At 47.3% G+C, this 26168-nt stretch overlaps 2 protein-coding genes across 2 annotated transcripts; both read left to right on the top strand.

Annotated features, from left to right (window-relative positions):
• The first annotated feature begins 7589 nt into the window (after positions 1 to 7589).
• On the top strand, positions 7590 to 13411 carry LOC123452352 (protein arginine N-methyltransferase 2). Its single transcript, XM_045128994.1, has 2 exons — positions 7590 to 8401; positions 12912 to 13411. Exons 1-2 carry the CDS (start codon positions 7693 to 7695, stop codon positions 13223 to 13225), a joined length of 1023 nt encoding a protein of 340 aa, XP_044984929.1. The 5' UTR covers positions 7590 to 7692; the 3' UTR covers positions 13226 to 13411.
• A 9508-nt stretch (positions 13412 to 22919) lies between these two features.
• On the top strand, positions 22920 to 25624 carry LOC123452350 (probable protein phosphatase 2C 34). Its single transcript, XM_045128992.1, has 4 exons — positions 22920 to 23344; positions 23435 to 23802; positions 24689 to 24925; positions 25017 to 25624. Exons 1-4 carry the CDS (start codon positions 23086 to 23088, stop codon positions 25293 to 25295), a joined length of 1143 nt encoding a protein of 380 aa, XP_044984927.1. The 5' UTR covers positions 22920 to 23085; the 3' UTR covers positions 25296 to 25624.
• Positions 25625 to 26168: the final 544 nt, after the last annotated feature.

Here is a 26168-nt window from a genome sequence, read left to right as displayed (position 1 = left end):
AAAGAACCGCCCAAATTCGTGCTAGACATGAATGGCTTAAAAAGGCTTGTTCTCATGATGAGAATCACGAAGATCTTAAAGTGCTTGGTGTGACTCCCATTGAATCTTTGTTTTCTCGTGTCAAACCTAATGATTATGGGGCTGCATATGAATCCAATTTGGTTGAAAAGTGCCCCAATGATTCGGAGTCCATTTATCTTGATGCTAAAAGCATTGAAAGTGGAGTAGAAGATGTTAAAACTTTGAGTAGTAATGAAATTACTACCGTGGATTTCAAGGAATTCAATTATGATAGTTGCTCCTTGATTGAATGCATTTCTTTGATGCAATCCATGTTAAACTCTCCACACGCTTATAGCCAAAACAAGGCCTTTACCGATCATATCGTCGAAGCTATGATAAAATCTCTTGAAGAGAAACTTGAATTGGAAGTCTCTATCCCTAGAAAGCTTCATTATGAGTGGGAACCTACCATCAAAATCAAAATCAAAAACTATGAATGCAATGCTTTGTGTGATTTGGGTGCTGGTGTTTCTGCGATTCCAAAGTCTTTATGTGATGTTCTGGGTTTTAATGAGATTGAAGAGTGTTCTCTTAATTTGCATCTTGCTGATTCTACAGTCAAGAAACCCATGGTAAGGATCAATGATGTTCTTATTATTGCAAATAGGAACTATGTACCCGTGGATTTCATTGTGCTTGACATTGATTGCAATCCTACATGCCCTATTATTCTTGGTAGACCTTTCCTAAGGACTATCGGTGTTATCATCGATATGAAGGAAGGGAATATTAGTTTTCAATTTCCTTCAATGAAGGGCATGGAACACTTTCCTAGAAAGAAAATAAGATTGCCTTATGAATCCATGATGAGGGCCACTTATGGTTTGAGCACCAAAGACGACGATACGTGATTCTATCGCTTTTATGCCTAGCTAAGAGCGTTAAACAATAGCGCCTGTTGGGAGGCAACCCAATGAATTTATCTTTTTCTTTCTGTTTTGTTGTGTCCACACTTTCATAATTCTGTTGTGGTTGTGTTTTTTGTGTTTCTTTTTGTGTTTGAGCCAAGCAAAACCTTTATGACTAGTCTTGGTAATGGTTGTTTGATCCTGCTGGAAAAAGACAGAAACTTTTCGCTCACGAGATGATTTTTCATTTTTATTCAGAAAGAGCTTTTGAGTTGATTATTTTTGCTGCTGGTAGATATGCTTTTTTCCCAGGCCGTCGTAATTATTCAGATTTTTTGAGGTACCAGAAGTATACGAAGTATACAGATTGCTACAGACTGGTCTGTTTTTGACAGATTCTATTTTTGTTGAGTCGGTTGCTTGTTTTGATGAAACTATGGTTAGTATCGGGGGGTACTAGCCATGGAAAAGTAAGAATACAGTAGCCCAACATCAATATAGATAGAATTCAAGTTTGCTATGGTACCAAAAGAAGTGGTAGTTTGTTTTCTTAGACTAATGTTATCACGAGTTTCTGTTTAAGTTTTGTGTTGTGAAGTTTTCAAGTTTTGGATGATGTTCTCATGGACGATGAGATAAGGAGTGGAAAGAGCTCAAGCTTGGGGATGCCCAAGGCATCCCAAGCCAAATTCAAGGACACCAAAAAGCCTAAGCTTGGGGATGCCCCGGGAAGGCATCCCCTCTTTCGTCTTCAATCCATCGGTAACGTTACTTGTAGCTATATTTTTATTCACCACATGATATGTGTTTTGCTTGGAGCGTGTTGTATCTTAGGAGTCTTTTCTTTTTTTGTGTCACAATCATCCTTGCTGCACACCTTTTGAGAGAGAGAGATGCACTCATCGTGATTTTGCTAGAATGCTAATAGTGCTTCACTTATATCTTTTGAGCTAGATACTTTTGCTCTAGTGCTTCACTTATATCTTTTAGAGCACGGCGGTGCGTGACTTGGTAGTTGGCTTATGCTATGAAAGTAGTCCCAAAGGTGATAGGTACCCAAAGAGGATGCAAAAACCTCCATCTTCATGTGCATTGAATAGAAAGAGAAGTTTTGATTCCTCTCAATTAGTTTTGAGACGTGGATTCCGTAATATTAAGAGCTATGTTAGTAGGGTGTTGTGAATCTAGAAATACTTGTGTTGAAGTTAGTGATTCCCGTAGCATGCACGTATGGTGAACCGCTATGTTAGGAAGTCGGAGCATAATTGATCTATTGATTGTCATCCTTTGTGTTGAGGTCGGGATCGCGCGATGGTTTACACCTACCAACCCTTCCCATCAGAGTATGCGTTTAGCACTTTGTTTCGATTTCTAATAAAAACTTTCGCAACAAGTATGTGAGTTCTTCATGACTAATATGAATCCATGGTATAGATGCACTTTCACCTTCCACCAATGCTAGCCTCTCTAGTACCGCGCAATTCTCGCCGGTGCACAAACCCACCAAATTCCTTCCTCAAAACAGCCACCATACCTACCTACTATGGCATTTTCATAGCCATTCCGAGATATATTGCCATGCAACTCCCACCGTTCTGTCTCATGACTTGTGCCGTCACTCTCATATTGCCATTGCATGATCGTAAGATAGCTAGCGAGATGTTTCAACGTCATACGCCATACTAGATCGTTGCACATCCCGGTACACTTCCGGAGGCATTTCCAATGGAGTCATCATTGTGATTTTTGAGCTGTGAGTAAATAAAAGTGTGATGATCATCATTATTAGAGCATTGTACCATGTGAGGAATAAAAAAAGAGGCCAAGGAGCCCAAAAAAAGGGAGAAAAAAAGAGAGGCCTAAGAGCCCAAATGAAAAAAAAGAGAGAAAAAGAGAGAAGGGACAATGCTACTATCTTTTTCCACACTTGTGCTTCATAATAGCACCATGTTCTTCATGATTGAGAGCTTCTTGCTTTGTCACTACCATATGCTAGTGGGAATCTTAATTATATAACTTGGCTTGTATATTCCAATGATGGGCTTCCTCAAAATTGCCCTAGGTCTTCGTGAGCAAGCAAGTTGGATGCACACCCACTAGTTCTCCTTTTGAGCTTTCACATACTTATATCTCTCGTGCATCTCTTGTATGGCAATCCTTACTCATTCACATTGATACCTATTAATGGGCATCTCCATAACCCTTTGATATGCCGAGTCAATGTGACCATCTCCTCCTTTTTGTCTCATAACCACCACCACACTCTATTCCACCTATAGTGCTATATCCATGGCTCGCGCTCATGTATTGTGTGATAGTTATAAAAAGTTTGAGAAAGTAAGAGTGTGAAAACAATTACTTGGCCAATTCCGGGGTTGTGCATGATTTACTTTAGTTGTCTCAGGATGATGGAGCATAGCCAGACTATATGATTGTAGGGATAACTTTCCTTGGCCTTGTTATTTTGAAAGTTCATGATTACCTTGCTAGTTTGCATGAAGTATTATTGTTTTCATGTCAATAGCAAACTATTGTTTTGAATCTTACGGATCTGAACATTCATGTCATGTGAAAGAAGTTTCAAAGGACAACTATGCTAGGTAGTATTCCACATCAAAATTTCATTCTTTATCACTTCCCTACACGAGGACGAGCAGGAGTTAAGCTTGGGGATGCTTGATACGTCTCCAATGTATCTATAATTTTTTATGGTTTCATGCTATTATCTTGTCAAACTTTGGATGTTATGCATGCCTTTTATATATTTTTTGGTACTAACTTATTAACTCAGTGCCAAGTGCCAGTTCCTGTTTTTTCCATGTTTTTGACCCCTTTCAGAGGAGATTTTGAAACGGAGCCCAAATGGAAGAAAATCCCCAAAAAGATTTTTTCCGGAACGGAAGAAGATCGGGAAGCTTGAGAGCCAAGGCAGGGGAGCCTCAGGGGCCCCACAAGCCCCCACCCAGCGACCAGGGGGGAGGCCGCGGCCCACAGGCTTGTGCCCCCCTGGGCGCCCTCTGACCTAGGGGTTGCGCCTATAAATTCCCTAAAAATCCCAAAAAAATCAGGAGATCATTGAAAGTACTTTTCCGCCGCCGCAAGCTTCTATTCCCGCAAGATCCCATCTCGGGCACGTTCTGGTGCCCTGCCGGAGGGGAGATTCGGATACGGAGGGCTTCTTCATCAACACCATGACCTCTCCGATGATGCGTGAGTAGTTCAGCATAGACCTACGGGTCCATAGCTAGTAACTAGATGGCTTCTTCTCTCTCTTGGATCTTCAATAGAAAGTTCTCCATGATCTTCATGGAGATCTATCCAATGTAATCTTCTTTTGCGGTGTGTTTGTCAAGATCCGATGAATTATGGATTTATGATCATATTATCTATGAATCTTATTTGAGTTTCTACTAATCTCTCTTATGCATGATTTCATATCCTTGTAATTCTCTTCGAGTTGTGGGTTTTGTCTGGCCAACTAGATCTATGATTCTTGCAATGGGAGAAGTGCTTGGTTTTGGGTTCATACCATGCGGTGACCTCACCCACTGACAGAAGGGGTAGCGAGGCACACATCGTGTTGTTGCCATCAAGGGTAAAAAGATGGGGTTTTCATCATTGGTTTGAGATTATCCCTCTACATCGTGTCATCTTGCTTAAGGCGTTACTCTATTCGTCATGAACTCAATACACTAGATGTATGTTGGATAGCGGTCGATGTGTGGAGTAATAGTAGTAGATGTAGAAAGTATTGGTCTACTCGTCTCGGACGTGATGCCTATATGTATGATCATTGCCTTAGATATCGTCATGACTTTGCGCGATTCTATCAATTGCTCGACGGTAATTTGTTCACCCACCATGATATTTGCTATTTTGAGAGAAGCCTCTAGTGAACACTATGGCCCCCAGGGTCTACTCCACACCATATTTTCAGCCTTACACTTTTTACTTCGTTGCACTTTCCGCCTTCAGATCTCACTTTGCAAACAATCTTGAAGGGATTGACAACCCCTTTGAAGCGTTGGGTGCAAGCTTGTTTGTGTTTGCGCAGGTACTCTGGACTTGACGAGACCCTCCTTCTGGATCGATACCTTGGTTCTCAAACTGAGGGCAATACTTACTGCTCCTGTGCTGCATCACCCTTTCCTCTTCAAGGGAAAAAACCAACACAAGCCGAGTCTCCGTCAACGTGTCAATTTCTGGCGTTGTTGTTTGAGAAGTAGCAGACGTCACGAGGTTGTATGTGTGTTGAACGTGGAGGCACCATCGTTTGGTGCATAGATCGAAATCCACCGCGGTCTGAATCGCTGCGAGTACGACTCCATCAACCGCTTTCATAGTAACGCTTCCGCTTAGCGATCTTCAAAGGTATGAAGATGCTCTACAACCTCTCTCGTTGCTGGTTTCTCCATAGATAGATCCTTGCATGGCGTAGGATTTTTTTTGAAATTACTATGATCCCCAACAATAAGTGGCTCCAACGGACACTTTTCTACCACCACTATATATAGTCCTCTCCCACCTCGAGTGGCAGTTGTCCAAGAGAGCTGAAACATTCCATGAACATCTTTCTCTCTCACTCCCATTTGCTTACACCAAATCTTAGACCCCAAGAGCATCTGCGAGTTCCCTTGGGTGTTGTTCCAATCAAAAGATAGATCGTCTTCCTCTCCTCCTCTCAACCCAAGGTATTTGTGATTTGAGCAAGTTTTGAGCAGTCCCCGTGATCTTGTTACTCTTGGAGGTTGGAGACTCCTAGGCGGTAGGAGTTCTTCGGAGAGGAATCAAACCGTTGTGATTTCCCCCGGAAAGTTTGTGAGGGTTTGGAGGCCACCTCAAAGGCTTACCGCTAGTGGTTGAGAAACGCCTTCGTGGTGTTGTCTCAAGGAGAATAGGATGAGCCTTCGTGACGTTGGTGTGCCTTCGTGGTAACATCCACCTCTCTAACGGTGACTAGCTTCCCTCCAAGGAAGTGAACATCGGGATACATCCTCGTCTCCGTGACTTCGGTTATCTCTAACCCAAACTCCTTACTTGTGGTTTACTTTGGTTACCTGAGTGTACATTCACTACATATTGTTGTCCTTATTACATTGTGTTGGCTATTTCCATGTAAAGATTAATCATTTAGGCCTACACTTTATATCCCGCAATTCATACTTGCTACTATTGATATATCTTGGGTTTAGTGTGATTTGCTAACTTGTGTCATACACTTACATATCTTGTGATATTGCTCAAGTAAGTTTGTGTAACTTACTTGTGCTTGTGAGCAATCTTATTGTGTTCATCTTAGTAGAACAAGTTGATGGTGCACGTAGTTGAGCCTAGTATAGTTAGGATTTGTGCTTGAAAAGTATCCTCTTAGTTTATTTCCTCATTAGGACAAAGCCAAATCTGTAGAAGTTTTTAAAACACCTATTCACCCCCCCCTAGGCGACATCGTGGTCCTTTCACTAGCACACGTGGATGTCGGTTCCAGCAAAATCTCGCCCTGCTCACCGCTAGCTGTTGCCTCGCCAACAAAATCCTTGTCCGGTTGTAGCACACGCGGTGCTAGTTCCAACAAAACTCGTCGTGTCTTGGTCGTGCGCACCACCATCACTACTCGTTGTAGCAGCTCTCGACGCCGGTTGTAGCAAGGTCGTGCGCACCACTACCACCGCATCATTGCAGCGCCATGATGGACGGTCCCCGTAGCTTTGCTAGTGGGGACTCGTAGCCGGAGTTGGGAAGAGGCCATCAGTGGGATCCACGAGGGTTGCATGCGGTCATGGCCGTGGGGAGCTAGCGAGGATGCAAATTGAGAAGAAGGATGGATAGGAGAGGGGCTCACCAGCCACGACGGTGCCGCGAGGTTGGGTGCCGAGTAGGCCATGAAGGTGAAGTGGTAAGCGATGGATGGTGCCGAAGGAAAGAAGGGAAAGGAGAGGCAACGAATTGAGGAGGAAGACACCCACGAAGGGATGCTTGCAGGGGAGCGAGCGGTGCGCCAAGCCGAACACTTGGCCGGTCGACCGTATAAAATTGTTTCTCTTTGTGTATTTTTTAAAGACAATTCCTTTTGTGCAAATTGCTTCCTATTAGTCAGCTTGGGCATTCGGGTATTTTGGTTATTTCGGTTCGGGTAGTTTGGTTTATGGGTAATTCGGGTATTAGAAAATGGGAACAAAAATTGTTTCTGTCAAAAAATTACCCGAACCCAAATTATCCAAAATTTCGGTTCGGGTAATTCGGGTACCCAAAATACCCAAAATATTCGGAGCATACATCAACTTTTGATATGAATAACTCGGATAGTATGGGTATTTTTGATAATATGGGTATTTTAGTTAGTATGGGTAACAAGTTAGTGTAATAATAGAATGAAAATTTTGGACAGTATGAATAAGTTGGTTAGTTTGGGTATTTCGGGTTTTCCACACTAGAACCCGAACCCTAACCCGAAAATCGAATAGTCAAGAAATGAGAACTGAAGCCTTACCCGATACCCGAATTACCCGACAATTCGGGTAATTCGGTTCGGTTCGGGTTCGGCTACCCAAACGCCCAGGGTGACCTATCAGTAAGAATCACACCATGATTCTTAAAATAAATAAAAAAGAGTAAGAACCAGGCCATGAGACAACACACAGTCACTACAAACCCAATAAATGAAATGGGCCTTTTGACTTAGCAGAGCTGTTAAAAGGCCGAAATGGGCAAAGGCCGTCAGGTCCGTGCCCAAAACTGAGCAAAACCTCAAAGCGAAGACGAGAGAAGGTCGCTACCTAGGGCAATGGCGGCGCCGCCGGACAGCAAGTCTGATAAATCCCCAGAGGAGCTCCTGTGCGCGGCGGCGGAGGCCGGTAACGACGATGCTATCGCCGAGCTTATTTCCTCTGGCGCCGACGCCACCTACTTTGACGCCTCCGGCATGACACCACTCATGCGCGCGGCCACCGGTGGCCACGTCGCTGCCGCGCGACTCCTGCTCGATGCCGGCGCGCCCTGGAACGCGCTCTCTCCCGAAGGTCTCTCTGCGGGTGACCTTACCTCCGACCCCGCCACATACGACCTGCTCCTCGACCACGCCCTGCGCTCCGAGCTCATCCTCGGCACCGTCGCCCGCCGGCAGGCGGCCCCCGCGAACTCCTCCGACGGCGCTCCCGCCGAGACCTACCTCGACTCGAGGGTTTCGTTCAGCGAGGACCGGGTGATGGATGCGGAAAGCAAGGCGGTGATGATGGAGTGGGAGCGTCCACTCATGGAGGCGCACGCGCGGGCGGTGTGCGCCAGCGGCGGCGGCAAGGTCCTCAACGTGGGGTTCGGGATGGGGCTCGTGGACCAGGCGATACAGAGGTACGAGCCCGAGGAGCACACCATCGTCGAGGCCCACCCGGAGGTGTACGCCCGGATGCTCAAGCTCGGGTGGGGTGAGAAGAAGAACGTCAGGATCCTCTTCGGGCGATGGCAGGACGTGATCCCGCAGCTCGGCTCGTATGATGGTATGACAAAATCATTCACCCTTCTAAAGCTTGTTGCTGCCATTTTGAGCTTTGAAACATCATGTTGCTTGCTTGTTTGGGGATAGATGTCAATCTGCATATTGTTGGTGTGCTGGATCATGCCATCCGCACTTGCTCATAATCTTTTTCTTTTTGTGAATAAAAGGGGTCCCCCCCCCCCCCTGCTCCACTTTATTAATGAAGCAAAGTCAAGCCAGGTACAGACATATCCTCCTCTAGAACGACACACAAATTACAGGAGAAAACCAAAAGTTTATGACACTCCAACCACAGAAAAAGTACTTGCTCATAATCATACAATGTTATTGCTGTACCCAAAGAAAATTTTGATGTGTTCCATGCTTTTCAGCAGTTATAGCCAGGAACATAGTATTGTGAAGTTACAAATTGGTAGTGTTTCCGAGGTGAATTTTTAGAGCAGGGACCTGACTTTGTTTCATTGCTGTCATTTTGAGCTTTGAAACATCCTGTTGCTTGCTTGTTTGGGGACATATACCAATCTGCAAATTGTTGGTGTGTTAGATCATGTCATCCACACTTGCTCGTCATCATTACAATGTTAATGCTGTGTCCAAGAAAATTTTCGTTGTGTTACATCCTTTTTAGCATTTGTAGTCAGCAAGAGAGTTTCTGTTGTGATTTTTAGAACTGTGGCTGACTTTGTTGATAAAGTACGGACAGTACAATAGATCGAAGGAAACAAAACACACATGAATGAATAATACCTCTGATTTGAAAACAGAAGTTACATCAAATTTCTCTTTAGTCATTGTCCAATTCCGGCCTTTGCGCCTCGTTTTTCCTCCAAACCTCTGACAAATAAATTTGTCTCTTAAATTGCCCCAGAATACTGTATTAATGATTTGTGAAGTTGTTTCCCCTTTTCCAATCATAACAAATTGGGCAGAGCGACTACCTTCCTCTTTTAAAAAGTTGCGGAAAGGTGGAAGCTATGACTTGATAGTTTCTATGCAATATTTGTCTCTTTGGTGATCACAAAACATAGCAATAAAGAGCTGAAGATGCCAAGGTTAGTTGAAATAAGTCTCAATTTTCTCTTTTAGAAGCTCTGCTTCTGAAGAGAAGTTATGCCAATGGTACTAATATGCCAATCTTCGTTTACTCTGTATGCTAGTTCGTCACATCATGTGTCAATGCTTTGAGGGATGCTCAACCAGTGTATGTGTGCTAGTATTTATTTTGTGCTCGTGGTGAGTTTGTGATACAAGTTAGTTAGAACAAAGGGCAATTTGCAATTGCAAGTCTACAGTGTATGATGAAATTTCAATCTTTAAAAGACAATGTAGGCAAATCTTCATTTTATGGTCTCTAGAAGTAGATAGTGTACCTGGATGGTTTAAGTGGACAAATGGTTGTAGAGTGGTACGTCTTCCACAGGTACTTATCCTGTGATGATTATGATGGAAATAAATTGTTCATGGCATGAGGAAGCCCTGTCCGCTTCAAATAATTTTGCAATACTTATCCTGTGAGTACCATGTAAAGAGTAATTATTCTATATTTTGCTATTGCTGAACAAAATTACTGGAACGAAATTATTACATAATTTAGCCTTGTTTTAATACTCCGGTTTCTGACAAGAGTTGGTCATAATGAGAAGTACTCCCTCCGTCCCAAAATTCTTGTCTTAGATTTGTCTAGATATGAATGTATCTAGTCACGTTTTAGTATTTTGATACATCCATTTCTAGACAAACCTAAGACAAGAATTTTGGGACGGAGGGAGTATTTGGGAAGTATGCAGTCAGGGCACGGCGACGTGCATGGCGCCATATGGACGATATGGCAGCATCACATGTCGAATGTGTTGCAAGGGTAGATGGCTCAGGCTGGAGCCGCTCCACAACGGTATATCATTGTTATAACAACAAGACAACAGCGGCTTAAAAACTTTGATTTCAAACCTGTTGGATGTTGGCAATTTGGATTTCATGGTTGCTTGCTATAGAAGTACCTACCAGGATGGTGTGGTGTGTCTTTCTACACTGTCTTTTTATACTTCCGTGTTCATCAATGGCAGTAGCTATATTATGATTTTTTAAGTCTGTAAATCATACTCCCCAGTTATCTGTTAACTGATTTGACTGTTGAAGAAGAAATGGAAATAAATCAAATATTAGTGAGATAATCCAAACCATGGTCGCTGTATTTTGTGGATAACTTGCTGAATTGTTGCACCAGAAGTAACAACTTTTTGCCGTTGCATTTAATGGATGACTTGCTGAATTGTGACTGGTGACTTTGTGAGCACTAGAAGTAACAACTTTATCTCTTTAAAATCCAGTGTTGAATAAGTCAAATGGTGTCTTGTTTGTCTTTTTGCCTACACAAGATGAGCTTTCCTTTATCTTTTAACTTAATGAAAGTAATAGCAAGAAAGGAGCCTGTAAGCAACTGAAAAATGGTGTTTGGTACGAGGGATAAAAATACCATTCAACAAACGAACTAGATAGCAACCTGTTGCTGGTTTGTCCAACAAGAATCTCTCAGGATCCATTGTCGCCTACTAATATGAATCTGTGCAAAGAATGGAATATTCCAATCAGAGCACTTCCCCATTCACACTCCAAGCAGTTAGTTCCCTGTTCATAAACAGAAGTAGCTATATTGTGATTTGTGATGATTGTAAATCTATCTCCCAGTTATCTGTTCACTGATTTGACTGTTGAAGAAGAAATGGAAATAAAACAAATATTAGTGTGACATGATTCAAACCATGGTCGCTGTATTTTGTGGATAACTTGCTGAATTGTTGCACCAGAAGTAACAACTTTATGTCATTAAACCATGGTCGCTGCATTTAACGGATGACTTGCTGAATTGTGAGCACTAGAAGTAACAACTTTATCTTTTTAAAAGCAAGTGTTGAATAAGTCAAATGGTGTCTTGTTTGTCTTTATACCTACACAAGCTTTTCCTTCCTTTATCTTTTGACATAATCAAAGGAATAGCAAGAAAGGAACCTGTAAGCAACTGAAAATTCGTGTTTGGTATGAGGGATAAAAGTACTATTCAACGAACGAACTAGATAGCAACCTGTTTCTGGTTTGTCCAACAAGAATCTCTCAGAATTCATTGTTACTGACAAATAGTATGAATCTGTGCAAAGAATGGAATATTCCAATCAGGGATATTCCCCATTCACACTCCAAGCAGTTAGTTCCTTGTTCATCAACAGAAGCAGCCATATTGTGATATGTGAATCTTACTTCCCAGTTATCTGTTCACTGATTTGAATGTTGAAAAGGAAATGGAAATAAATCAAATATTAGTCTGAGACAATTCAAACCATGGTCACTGTAGTGTATGGATAACTTGCTGCACATCAATCGGTTCATTACTTGTTCATCAACGGAAGTAGCTATATCGTCATCTTCTCAATTATCTGTTCACTGGTTTGATTGTTGAATAAGAAATGGAAGTAAATCAACTATTAGCACGAGATAATTCAAACCATGGTCCGTATTTTTTGGATAACTTGCTGAATTTTGAGCACTAAAAGTAACAGCTTTATCTCTTTATAAGACCAAGTGTGGAATAAGTCAAACCATGTGCTACTTGTCTTTTGACCAACACGAGTTGAGCTTTCCTTCCTTTATCTTTTGGCATGTAATCAAAGGAATAGTGAGAAAGGAACATGTAAGCAACTGAAAATTTGTGTTTGGTATGAGGGGTGCAACTATTATTCAACAAACTAACTAGATAGCAACCTCTTTGTGATTTGTCCAACAAGAGTGTCTCAGCATCTCATTGTCAATGACAAGTATGAGTCTGTGCAAAGAAGGGAATGTTCCAACCAGAGACTCCCTGAATTACAGCCCAAGCCGTTGATTCCTTGTCTGGCAAGTTAATGGGCTTACGAAATAACAACTTTAATGGTCATATTTTCATATTTTAAAACTTCTTGACTTGATTGGCTACTCACTGTAAACCTGAAAAAAACCTACACCCTCCATTTCTAAATATAAGCATTTTTAGTTATCTCAGTACGGACTACATACAGATGTAATATAGACATATTATAGAGTGTAGATTCATTCATTTTGCTCTGTATGTAGTCAATATTGAAAACTCTAAAAGGGCTTATATTTAAGAACGGAGGGAGTAGAGGATTGCCGATGCCAAACCCTTTTTTTAGCTGATGCATCTATTATTCAACAAACTAACTAGATAGCAACCTCTTTGCGGTTTGTCCAGCAAGAGTCTCTCAGCATCTCATTGTCGCTGACAAGTATGAGTCTGTGCAAAGAAGGGAATGCTCCAATCAGAGACTTCCTGATTTACAGCCCAAGCAGCTGATGCCTTGTCTGGCAAGCTAATGGACTTTGGTAACAACAACTTAGGCGGTCATATTTTAAAATTTTCTGTACTTGATTCTCTACTCGCTGTGAACCTCAAAGAAAACTAGCTGGTGAACCGTCATTGCGAGATCCTTTTTGTAACCGCCGCGTCTTCTCGGCTTGCGCAGGTATATTCTTCGACACCTACGGGGAGTACTACGAGGACATGAGGGAGTTCCACGAGCACCTCCCCGAGCTGCTGAAGCCCGGAGGCGTCTACTCCTACTTCAACGGGCTGTGCGGCGACAACGCCTTCTTCCACGTGGTGTACTGCCAGCTGGTGGCGCTGGAGCTGGCGAGCCTCGGGTACTCGACGCAGTTCATCCCCCTCCCCGTCAAGGACTGCCTCAAGGAGGAGGTGTGGGAGGGGGTGAAGCAGAAGTACTGGCAGCTCGACACCTACCACCTCCCCGTCTGCCAGGCAGATTCTGAATCGGAGTAGCATCTGTGTTACCAGCCACTCACTACTGGGGTACTCGATCTGTGTTACTACCAGTAGTGCTCCTACTTAATAGTGGTCAAGATTGTATTAGCTGTTCGCTGTTGTGCGTTTGTTCAGGATCAGGTCACGCCTGCCTGCCTGATTGTGTATGGATTGTGGTTCCGATGAAACAACTCCCGTGGAAAATTCGGTCTCCGGCATGGGTTTTTCTCGTCGCTTTCGAGGTACCTATTGTGCAGTCCAAGCTAGCTGAGAACTCATCATCATCTTGGAACAGTCGGTCCGTTTCCAAAGAAGAAAAAATCATCTCCGAACGGTCTGTGACGCTTCAGACAGTTATGAACGGCACGCGCCATTCAGTTTTGGAGGCGGAAGCGTGAGACGCGCCGTCCGTTTCTTCCCTGTGTTGTGGACGCGGGTTATCCGCGCAGAAGCGACGGCCACGGCCACACGGTGAGGGTGTGGTTAGGCAGATGCCGGAACCAAAAACGACCTGCTTTGGCAAGTGTATGCTACTGGTCAGAGTCAGTCAGCCAGACAGCCACTCAGCTGGCACTACTATTAGTAGCACGCACCACCCACCTACATTCCTTGGACTCGGCTCGTCTCGTCTCCTCTCCTCCTCGTCGGTCTTTTCCTGTGGGCGAGGCGACAGCGCGCACGCAAGCCGTGCACCTGGTAGCAACTAGCGAGCGACCAGTCGGCCCCGGCGACTTTGTGGCCACATCGTTTTCCAACTGGTCTGAAAGGGGCTCGTTCGTTAATGGACAGGTGCGCCCGTGTCGCTCCACCGCTGGGTTCATTGCACGTAGCGGCTGGATCCATCGTGGCTCCCGTGGAAGCGGCAGGTAGTAGTAACAGATATATTCATGTCATGTGTTCCACCGATGGAAGAACAGCGAGGCTGCACTTTTTCCCCGCACCGTTTCATCGGGAGGTGGTGGCCAGGTTGCGACCTCGCTGCTGGCTAGCTGCCACCCCGTGCGGCGAGCGGGGAAAGAGACCATGTGAATGCACTACCGTTTGCCAGGCACAAACTTTTTTTCTTCTTTTTTTTTCCTTTTTAATAAGCGGAGGCGCTAGCCGATGTGAAAACGGGGGCAGAATCTTTGTGTCACCGTTTCCAACTGGCCTTTGTTCCGGATCAGGTCAAGCTTGCGTGTTTCTGTACCGCCGCGTCGACGGATGAACTCCACTCCAGTGCAAAGTTGTACGGTTTTTTTTTCTGGCTGGGAATTTTTCTTAGACATTTTCGTTGTACATCCAGATCCAGCGCGGGCGTGCTGCTGACCCGTGACGCTTCTAGACCGATATGCATCACTTGGGCACGTACGCTTAACGACCAAGCTTTGATCTCGGAACATTCCGTGGCTCTGTCCCGCGACGACGCCTGCAGCAGTAGACAGTCACACGGAGCACGTCGTCGGGTCAGACAGCGCGGCGGGCACGCTACATCGAAACTCGGAACGCGGAGACGGATCACGCGTGGCTCGCCGGCCGTTTCCCCGTGATGATCCGATCGAAGTTGGAACACTTTCTGAACGCGAGCTTTCCGCGAAGGAATGTGACGACCTGGACCTGCTTGCCCGGCGTGTCGAGTCAGTCACTCCAGCAGCAGCAGTAGCTCTACAGTGTCTGGTTACCACCATTCAATCATTCATCCACGGATCCGCCTACACTCAAGCTTGGACTAGCAAGCAAGCGGCGGACGCGGTTCGTCAGCTCCTCCTCGGTCTTTTTCCTGTGGGCGGCATGCCGCACGGCGCGCACCGGATGGCACCTCTCGTGACACCGGCAGGCGACTATACTACTGCACCGCTAGCACCGGCAAACGAGCCGTCGACCTCGGCGACTTTGTGGCCACGTCGTTTTCCAAGTGGTCATAAAGGGCTCGCTCGTTCGTTAATGGCACAGGAGATACTACATCGCACGGTGTGTTTGGCCGAGTGAAGAACAGTGAGGATGCACTTTTCCCGGCATTTCGCCGGGAGGAGGAGGCCAAGTCGCGCTCTTGCTGCTGGCTTGATGCCCGTGCTGGAAGAGCCGGTGTGAATCCGTCCAACCCACCGACGACGAGGAGCTGGGCGGCCGGCTTCCGGAGCGGGCGGCGGTGGACACGCCGACGGGTCATGGGCGTCGTCACGCTCAACCGCTTTCACGTTTGCCGTCCCCGCTCGCTTTTTCTGGAGCGGTCGACACGTATGGCCTCGGGCCCCGCCTCGTAAATATCTGCCGCCACCACCCGCCTATCATGCCCAGGCGGCCTCAAAGTCCACTTATCATCACACCTGTACCGCAGTGAAAGGCAGTGCTACTCCTTAATTACCGGGAGTAATAATAACAGGGACACGCTAAGCGTTCATCAACGGATACGTAAGAAGTATCTACCATCGATATAGCCGTCCGATATAAGTGTTGTCGTCTGTTCGATCCGATATCTTCGGACCAAATAGAACCTGAAACTGCTGCTCAGTTTCAGAAACTGATAGCCTGCTGCGGTTCCGACAGATTGCGCCCACCGCAGCCACCGCCTCCAACCACCGCGGAGCCGCCCGCAGCCACCGCCTCCAACCACCGCGGCACCGCCACGGTAGCAACTGCTCCAACCACCGCGGCGCTGCCTGCAAACCACCGCGGCCATCGACAAACCTACGCCGCCCCGCAACCTCACGACGCCGCCAGCGCCGGCGTGCCTGAACTCCATGGCGCACCACATCGCGCGCCAGATGGTCGGATCGGACGCCAACCTAGCTGACCGAGCCCGACCATCTTTCTAAGCTCCAAGCGCCTTCGGGGAGTTTCCGCCGCGAGCTGGATCTTCGAGTTGGTTCACAAATCCTTCGGTGGTGTTTCCTGAACCCACATCGAGCAGATCTCGTCAACGAAATTCGGTGAGACCTCCTGCTTCTGAAACTGTAGCTCTGATCCAAAGTGAAAGAATGAACACCTGTGTGTTTCTGAACCTGTTCCTGAACCTGCCTAGTTTCTGAACCTGTTCCTGAATTTTTTTACTAGTGAAAGAATGAAACTGTTTCTGAACTTAGTTGCAGAAACAAATGCCTAGTTTCTGAAATTAGTTGGAATGAACCTGTTCCTCTCAAAAACATAGCAAAAATGAGCCTCTATAGCAGAAACGAATGTCTAGTTTCAGAAACTGAACCTGAAAAATTTGCCTGTTTAGTAGTCCCCGTGCTCCCAATTTCAGTTACTACTGATTTGATTTTGTTGCAACACTATCATATGTGATTTTTGAGGTATGAAATGACTGTTGCACAATAATTGTGTTGCAGGTACATGTAACTGAAGGTGAAGGATGCTATGTCCATGGAAATTTTTCTGCTCCTGATGTTGAAGATTCAGAAGGTTTGTTGTTTGCTGAAGATGCTGAAAATGCAAGCCAATATGATTCAGATGATGGAGATGTTTCTTCCCAGCCGCTACCGTCCTATGTTGGATGGTGTTTGACACAGTTGACGATGCTCGCAAATTCTACAACGACTATGCATTTAAGTTGGGTTTTGGAACGCATATATCTACTTCAAAATTCACCCAGAAGAGAGGCCAAAAGAAAGAGGATGCAACCCTCATAAAGAGGGTCTTTGGATGTGTGCACGCTAGAAAGCCCGTTAAAACGGAAACCAGCAGCACGTGAGAGAGCATTGCAACTGGAACCAGCAACTCTAGTAGGCAGCCTAGTGAGGGGATGGATGTCACAAGAAAACGTCAAAAAAATAGAATGCTCCGTCATGATTGTAAGGCGCATATGATTGTTCGGCTAAGGGAGGGGAGGTAGACAGTGACTTGTTTTGTTGCGGAGCATACACATCCGATGACGGATCAGCCGGAGCGTGTTAGGTATTATCGCTCGCATAGCAGCATACCCAACGAGGATTACCAACTGTTGTTGACCATGCATGATGTGAACCTCTCCAATTCAGAATGCATGAGTGTCCTTGGCAGTATCCATGGAGGTGACACTAGGATACTCCCGTATGTGAAAAGAGACGTTACAAATGAACGTGCAAAGCTCCGTAGAGGGTTAACATTCCGAGACATGGATATACATGTGTGGATACATAGACAAAACACTGTCCCTAGCAAGCCTCTAGTTGGCTAGCCAGTTGATCAACGATAGTCAGTGTCTTCTGATTATGAACAAAGTGTTGTTGCTTGATAACTGGATCACGTCATTAGGAGAATCACGTGATGGACTAGACCCAAAATAATAGACGTAGCATGTTGATCGTGTCATTTTATTGCTACTGTTTTCTGCGTGTCAAGTATTTATTCCTATGACCATGAGATCATATAACTTACTAACACCGGAGGAATACTTTGTGTGTATCAAACGTCGCAACGTAACTGAGTGACTATAAAGATGCTCTACAGGTATCTCCGAAGGTGTTCGTTGAGTTAGTATGGATCGGGACTGGGATTTGTCACTCTGTGTGACGGAGAGGTATCTCGGGGCCCACTCGGTAATACAACATCACACACAAGCCTTGCAAGCAATGTAACTTAGTGTAAGTTGCGGGATCTTGTATTACGGAACGAGTAAAGAGACTTGCCGGTAAACGAGATTGAAATAGGTATGCGGATACTGACGATCAAATCTCGGGCAAGTAACATACCGAAGGACAAAGGGAATGACATACGGGATTATATGAATCCTTGGCACTGAGATTCAAACGATAAGATCTTCGTAGAATATGTAGGATCCAATATGGGCATCCAGGTCCCGCTATTGGATATTGACCGAGGAGTCTCTCGGGTCATGTCTACATAGTTCTCGAACCCGCAGGGTCTGCACACTTAAGGTTCAACGTTGTTTTATGCGTATTTGAGTTATATGGTTGGTTACCGAATGTTGTTCGGAGTCCCGGATGAGATCACGGACGTCACGAGGGTTTCCGGAATGGTCCGGAAACGAAGATTGATATATAGGATGACCTCATTTGATTACCGGAAGGTTTTCGGAGTTACCGGGAATGAACCGGGAATGACGAATGGGTTCCGGGAGTTCACCTGGGGGGGGGGGGCAACCCACCCCGGGAAGCCCATAGGCCTTGAGGGTGGCGCACCAGCCCTTAGTGGGCTGGTGGGACAGCCCAAAAAGGGCCTATGCGCAATAGAAAGAAAAATCAAAGAGAAAGAAAAAAAAGAGGAGGTGGGAAGGGAAGGAAGGACTCCCACCCACCAAACCAAGTCCAACTCGGTTTGGGGGGGGGGGGAACCTTCCCCCTAGGACTCGGCCGACCCCCCAAGGCAAGGCCCCCTCCCTCCCACCTATATATACGGAGGTTTTAGTGCTGATTTGAGACGACTTTTCCACGGCAGCCCGACCACATACCTCCACGGTTTTTCCTCTAGATCGCGTTTCTGCGGAGCTCGGGCGGAGCCCTGCTGAGACAAGGTCATCACCAACCTCCGGAGCGCCGTCACTCTGCCGGAGAATTCTTCTACCTCTCCGTCTCTCTTGCTGGATCAAGAAGGCCGAGATCATCGTCGAGCTGTACGTGTGCTGAACGCGGAGGTGCCGTCCGTTCGGTACTAGATCGTGGGACTGATCGCGGGATTGTTCGCGGGGCGGATCGAGGGACGTGAGGACGTTCCACTACATCAACCGCGTTCACTAAACGCTTCTGCTGTATGGTCTACAAGGGTACGTAGATCACTCATCCCCTCTCGTAGATGGACATCACCATGATAGGTCTTCGTGCGCGTAGGAAATTTTTTGTTTCCCATGCGACGTTCCCCAACAGGATGTGCCCTGTTGCCGGATGAAACTATTGACACATTTAAGTGGGTGTTCCAGCTATGGATGGTTGCGATGGATAACGAGCATCCTGCCAACATCATGACTGACCAAGACCAAGCGATGGCAACAGCCATTGATCAAGTGTTCCCGAACACTTGCCATAGGTGTTGCAAGTTTCATGTGCTTAGCAATGCACGGTCCAAATTGGGGAGGCTGTTGAGCACGAACGAGGCTTTTGCAGATGTGTTCTACACTTGTATTAACCAATCTGAAACTGTTTTAGAATTTGAGAAAACATGGCAGCACATGTTGCATGGTTTTGAAGTTGCAGAAAAAAAGACACATCAATAATATGTGGCGAACAAGGCACACGTGGGCACCAGCATATTTCAAGAACAAATTCTTTCCGTTCACAAGCACAACAGGCAGGTTTGAGGGGCTCAACTCATATTTCAAGACCCTGATTCGACCAACTGACTCCGTTTGGAGGTTTGTGCAGCAATATGAAATGTGTCAGGAAACTATGCTTGATCGCGAGGACAATGCTGGATTCACTTATGAAACAACAGCTCCACCACTATACTCTCGGTAGACATACTTCTCATGATTTGCCAAAAAATCAAAAACAAACAAAAAATTGTTGTTGTTGACTTATTTTTTCTTATGTTGTTGCAGCTACAACATTGAGCGCCAAGTTGCTGCGTACTACACCCGCAGTGTCTTTGGTAAGTTTCAGAAACAGGTGACAGCTTCTACTTGCTTCATTATCAACCAAGACACTGACTACCAAGGACACGGTGCCATGTTTGAGCTGAAAGCAACCTCCTATGAGAATCCGAAGGCATATTCTGTGCGTGTTGTGATGGATGAAGGGCTGTTTGAGTGCAGCTGCCACTACTTTGAGATGAATGGGCTGATTTGTGCACACATAATAAGGGCAATGGTTCATCTCAACGTGCAAGTAATTCCACAGCAATACTTACTGGCTACGCTGCCGGTAGCCAGATAGCGGTGCGGTGCTTGCGCAGGGAGGGGCGACGGGTGGCGCTGCGGGACCCGGGGCAGAACCGCACGCTGCTGGCAGGCGAGTGGCGCTGCGGGATCCAGAGGAGAACCGCAGGATCTAACAGAGCGTGGGGCGGAGGCTGGCACTGCAGGATCCAGGCGAGAGCCGTACCTGCTTGGGTCGTCGACGATCGCCGCCACTCTTGAAGAAGTCGTCGTCGCCGGCCTGGGTTCGCGCCGCCGTCCTCCCAGATCCAGTCGACTGCCAATCCCTCCAGCCGCGGTCAACTGCTTCAGCTGTAGGAACAAACGGACTGAAACTAATGGAAAGTTTCAGGAAAACGGTCACCACTCGGTCACGGACCCGCCGGCCGCGGGAATAATTTGAGCCGTTAGATCAGAAAAGGATCTACTGACACAGGGACGGAGCTAGCATGAAAGCATAGGGGTGGCAAGTTTATACATGGACCGGGCAAAGTTCATATGAAATAAAAAAAATTGACTACAACAATCACTATTATAGTAGAAAAATCAATTTAAGAGGGTTTAGTCCCCTTTTCCCCCTAGAATCGTGCCTGTACGGACCAAGAGGCGGCGAACGAGTCGGTGGGACGACAGAGTTTTTTATAATAATACTAGTAACATGTTTTACATGGATGGATTAACCGTAGGCCGTTAAAATTACCGAGCATCTTTTTATTTGCGGGAGTATAGAAGGACAATCTTCAAACAAAAAAAAAACAATCTTGAGAGACCTGCGAATTTTCTTACTAAGAGCAGAGTGACAGGCGGACCACGAAGAGCAGAGTGGGCGTACGGCCAGGCTTTGCCGGGCTGCATCGACCGTGCAAGTAGGTGAACAAAACAAACGGTTGGAAATTATTCCCGGCTCCCCGTACGTGTTGCGTCCATAAACAAGCTGCCTGTCTTCTCACTCTCGCTCGCCGTTCTTTTCAGCTGGTGCCTTAAATGCCGTATCCACCGTCTAATCTACTGAATTATTCCGTCGCTGTACGCCGTATCGCGCCATCTCTGCCTCGAGCCATATCCTATCATCATCTTCGTAGCGGGGGTATGGTAGTATAACCACGTGGCACCGTTCTCCGTCGCCACCTCGCCACGTCCCTGTCGCGTGCGCTGCCGGAACTCCAAGCAAGCACCGCTCGAAAAACTTTGAAAGCATCTAGATGCATCCAAGTGTGATGTACCCAAAAGTTTTCTAATACGGTAGTAGATTAGTACTAGTACGATGCAGTTCGAACCCAAATGAATAAAGAAAGGTAACCTCAAATACTCCCTCCATAACTCAATACAGTACTGTACCACTATAAGATGTTTGAACCCAAAATGGCTACTAGAGACTACAGTACAAAGCACCACTGTACCACCGGTGTCCACTCACCCACGTTCAGACTCGTGCACGAGTCATTCCCGTGTGAAGCGGCGCGGCCACCGGACCGGACAGGTACCGCCCTCCCGTTCCGTGGCACGGGCGCCGGCAGCAAAGCAAAAGCATGGTCGGCATCGAGGACTTTCCGGAAGCGTCGTTATCATTCCCTGTTGTTCTGAAACTCTGCCCACGACAGTGAACGCAGCGACAGGCCGGTCGCACACAGTTCCTCCGATCCCGTGGGCGGAAACCGCAGGCGCATCGCATGACACACACGCACACACGCACGCACTGTTGGGCACTTGGACCTGCTCCGTTTCTCACATCCAGTACGTGCTACGTTGGGCGAAGACCAGAACAGCAGCGTCGTCGACGCCACGGCGTGAACGAAACGAATCCGTCGTCCACCGAGGAAAGGAGCCGCCGAGCCGATCTACGTATGGTTCGTCTGTCGTGGCCGTCGTCACGGGGCGGCCACGGCCGCCGCTCCCCGGTTGCCGCCGCCGTCACGCGTCCGCCATGACGTCGCCGCCCCACCATCGCCCGCTTTTCCTCTCCGGAAGGATCGGCGCGGTGCGGTGTCTGTCCGCTTCCCTTCATCCTCGGGGTCCGGAGCGACGTAATAATAACAATAATAACGTGAATAAATATCGGCCTCCACTACCCGCCTATCAGCCCAAAGTCCACTTATCAACACAGCTGTCCCGCAATTAAAGGTCGCATGCACTAACTAACCACGAGCACTCCACTCACTGCGATTATTTAATTATTTATCCCCCGTAACTTTTGTTTTTTCTCCTGGAACGGCGATCACGGCCGTCCATTCGCTCCAAGTAGGGCGGCTGTACGTACGTACCACGCGACAATGTTTTTTTTTCTTCCATTCCAAGTAGAGTATGCCAGAAACGGCCGCTGCAAACAAACAAAGTTATGATCCCCGTGCTTTCGTGCGGCGCCTGCTGCACACTGCCCGGGTTCTCACTCGCCGCTAGTTCCTTCGTTACTTCTTTTCAACGCACCTCGTTGCTTTTCGTCTCTTTATCTTTACGTACGTATACGTATAGCCCGGCCGCTCCCTCTTCAATGCTGCACCGCCTCCCGTTTCCACGGTTTTTTTTATGAAGCGAAAACTCCCGTTTTCTACTTATTCTACTGTACCTAGCAGCTCGATCTAGAAATCATCCTTCTCGTCGTGGCAACGACGTGGCGCCGTGATCGCCACCTCGTCACCCACACCCCCGTCGCGTGCCGTGCCTGGTCTCGGTACTACTACTACCCACCACGTCTACAAGCATCAAGGGCCAATGTGAGCAGAGGAGTACGTACTACAGATAGATAGCGGCAACGACCTATCAGCGTCACCGGGAGTGCGTCGATCAGGTATGCACGCGGGAGCCCACCTGTCTGAAACCATACAGCAAAGGCAGGGGGAGGAGACAAGTCAAACCATCCATCTAATCCTACGACGCGACACCTCACTGGATAACCACCGTAGACCCTTCCTTCCTCCCACTCACCAACGCGCTTTCCCCCCTTCCCCCCCACCGTTACTTAACCTAACCCCTCCCCCACCCATGCCCCCCCATTCCCATTTCCCCATTCATTCGTCTTCATTCCTTCTCAGAGAGACGAGTAGCGAGGCGAGACGACGGCCACGAGTAGCAGCAAGGGGAGGGTTCGGATCTCTCGGCGAGGAGGAGGAGGAGGATGTTGAGGGCCGTTGCGAGGTGCTGCGGGCACTGGCCGCCGGGCGCGGCGGCGGCGGACGGCATGCTCTGGCAGACGGAGCTGCGGCCGCACGCCGCGGGGGAGTTCTCCATGGCCGCCGCGCAGGCCAACCTCGTCATGGAGGACCAGGCGCAGGTGCTCGCCTCCCCGGCTGCCACGCTCGTCGGCGTATACGACGGACACGGCGGCCCCGACGCCTCCCGCTTCCTCCGCTCCGCCCTCTTCCCCCACGTCCAACGTAAGCTCTTCCGCTACGCTCTTACCTTTCCCGTTCAATTTTCTCTCGGTTTCTGTGGTGCTGATTTTGCTGTGCTTGTTGGCGTGGCAGGCTTCGCCAAGGAGCAGGGGGGCGTAACCGCGGAGGCGATCCGGAGGGCGTTCGGCGCGGCGGAGGAGGACTTCCTGCACGAGGTCCGCCAGGCCTGGCCCAAGCGCCCGCGGATGGCCGCCGTCGGCTCCTGCTGCCTGCTCGGGGCCATAGCGGGGGACACGCTCTACGTCGCCAACCTCGGCGACTCCCGCGCCGTCCTCGGCCGCCGCGTCGTCGGCGGCGGGGTCGCCGTCGCCGAGCGCCTCTCCACCGACCACAACGTCGCCTCCGAGGAGGTCCGGATGGAGGTCTCATCGCAGAACCCCGACGACGGGCAGATCGTGGTGCACACCAGGGGCGCCTGGAGGATCAAGGGGATAATTCAGGTGAGAGCCCGAATGATGAGGATGTCATTCCTTCTGATTAATTTCATGCCTCCCTGTCATCAGAGATTAGAGGCAAAATAAATAAATATCGCTGATTGATGATAACATCTGCAGCTTTTGGTTACTCGTCGGTTTGCCTGCGTTAGATATTTTTGGTACTTTTGCTTGCACACTGAAATATCCTGGATCCAGAGCTCCCCAATTTATAATAGTGCAGAGCCGTTACATCCCATATCCTGGAACTTAACTAATGTCATTGGCCTTGAGTGTGTTTTCAGGTAACAATTGGAAAGAAATTGACCCTTTTTGTCCAGTCTTCAGCTTAGTTAGCTTTGTGTAAGGGGTTAGATGAAGTAGGATATATGTCAGAAATGGTAACTAGCCCAATTTAAGAAGATATTCACTCTGTTTTTGGGAACTTGCTGACAATACTGAAGAATTTTCCTTCTGTTACTTTAAAACGAACACTGAAATTGCACACTGTTGCAGCAATCCTGGTGGTTGCAACTTTACATAGTATCCTCAATCCTGAATTCCTGGGTCCATAACCTACCCAGGATTGCTGGGATCATAACGTATCCGGGGTTCCTGGGTTTGTAACCTATCCAGGATTGCTGGGATCATGACGTATCCTGGATTTCTGGAATTATAGTCCATATGCAATTTCTCTCTTTTGGTGATAAGATCCTCTATTTATCGTTGGAAAGCTAATAAACTTGTCATTGTTTGGTGATTAGCTTATGCTTGCCTTTTTGTCATCACTCATCAGTCATCAGTTAGTTTGTCCTCTTAGGAGTTACGAGAACCTATGATATGAAGTGCAATGCAAAGCAGAACAAAAGATAGATAGAAAAAATGAGCTAACATTTGATTGTTGTACTACCAGGTGTCAAGATCCATTGGTGATGTATACTTGAAGAAACCGGAGTATAGCTTGGACCCATTATTTCGGCAGATCGGCCCTGTTATTGCATTGAAGAGGCCAGCTCTTAGCGCTGAACCACAAATTCATGTCCGCAAGCTCAAACCAACAGATCAGTTCATAATATTTGCCTCGGACGGTCTTTGGGAGCATCTTAGTGATGACGCTGCTGTGCAAATTGTCTTCAAGAACCCAAGAACGGTAGGTTCCGATATATGAATACCAGTTGATGATCTGATATGAATGGTTTGATAAAACAAATGAAATGACTTGTGTGAAATCATTTTTGCAGGGTATAGCAAACCGATTAGTGCGGTCCGCCTTGAAGGAGGCCACGAAGAAGAGAGAGGTCAGCGTGCACGACCTGAGGACGATAGAGCGGGGCGTGCGACGCCATTTCCACGACGACATCAGTGTCGTCGTGGTGTACCTCGACCGGCACCGGGGTCGTCGCCAGACCAAGGTGGTGGACTCGAGCAGCAACTGCACCAGCGCCCCCGTCGACATCTACTCCTCCTCCAGCTCCGTCCAGTCGGCGCAGCCACGGCAGGCTTACCGTGACTCCGGTTAATAGACCAGAAGGGCCGCAGAAGCTCAGGCTATATATATGATCATGGTGGTAAAAACGGTGGTAGGGTTGCAGATCAGCAACGCAAGCTGCAACCCGCAAGGCTGCAGTGGCAGCGTCCGAAAGAGATGCGCGGATGTACATAAGTAGTGCGGGCGCGTGGAACTTTTGTCTGAAGAGATGATTTTTTTTTTCGTATGTAATTGCAGGATTTAACTCTCCTTGTTTTTGTTTATCTCTGCTTAGCCAGCAGTTAACCCGTGGACTACTAGAACGGTAGCAGCACTATATATCATACTGAAATTTTAGAAAGGACACACCGAATTTCAGCATGTGAGTTGGTCCGTGCTGGTGCGGAATCCGAAATCGGGTTGTCTTTCTACTTTCCGATCGATCGTCCTCGTGTTCGCTGGATGATGATTCCACTTGCTTATCAGGAATCAGTTCGCTTTGGTGGATGAGTGAAAGGCAAACGGCCTCTGCTAGTTGCACTTGCACCATCGGTCGTGGTGTGGCTCTTATCCGGTTATCAATCAGACCCTCGTGTGCTCTCGGGGAAAAGGGAAAAATTCTGAGCTAGTGGCGTGCGCTTTTTCTCGTGCTGATCCACTCACTGTCGACGAAAATTGTTTCTTTAGTGGGAACTCCGAGTGCTTACCGTGACCTAATTCCGGCACCGAGTTATCCGTGTGCACTGCTGGCACGGTGACAGTGGCACCATCAGCTGCCAAATGTCCGAGGCAGTTTCTAGCGACAACTTCAGTGCTCAGTAGTGAATAGTGATGCGTACCAAGCGAAAGGCTTACAGTGAGGTGCATGCAACCTGCTCCTGCATAGGAGGATGGTTGAGAGTGGAATTTGCAATGTTCTCATCCA

This window comes from Hordeum vulgare, chromosome 5H (assembly GCF_904849725.1).
Source record: "Hordeum vulgare subsp. vulgare chromosome 5H, MorexV3_pseudomolecules_assembly, whole genome shotgun sequence".
NCBI lineage: Eukaryota > Viridiplantae > Streptophyta > Magnoliopsida > Poales > Poaceae > Hordeum > Hordeum vulgare.
The sequence above is the reverse complement of the archived record's forward strand: the minus strand, read 5'-3'. Positions and strand labels throughout refer to the sequence as shown.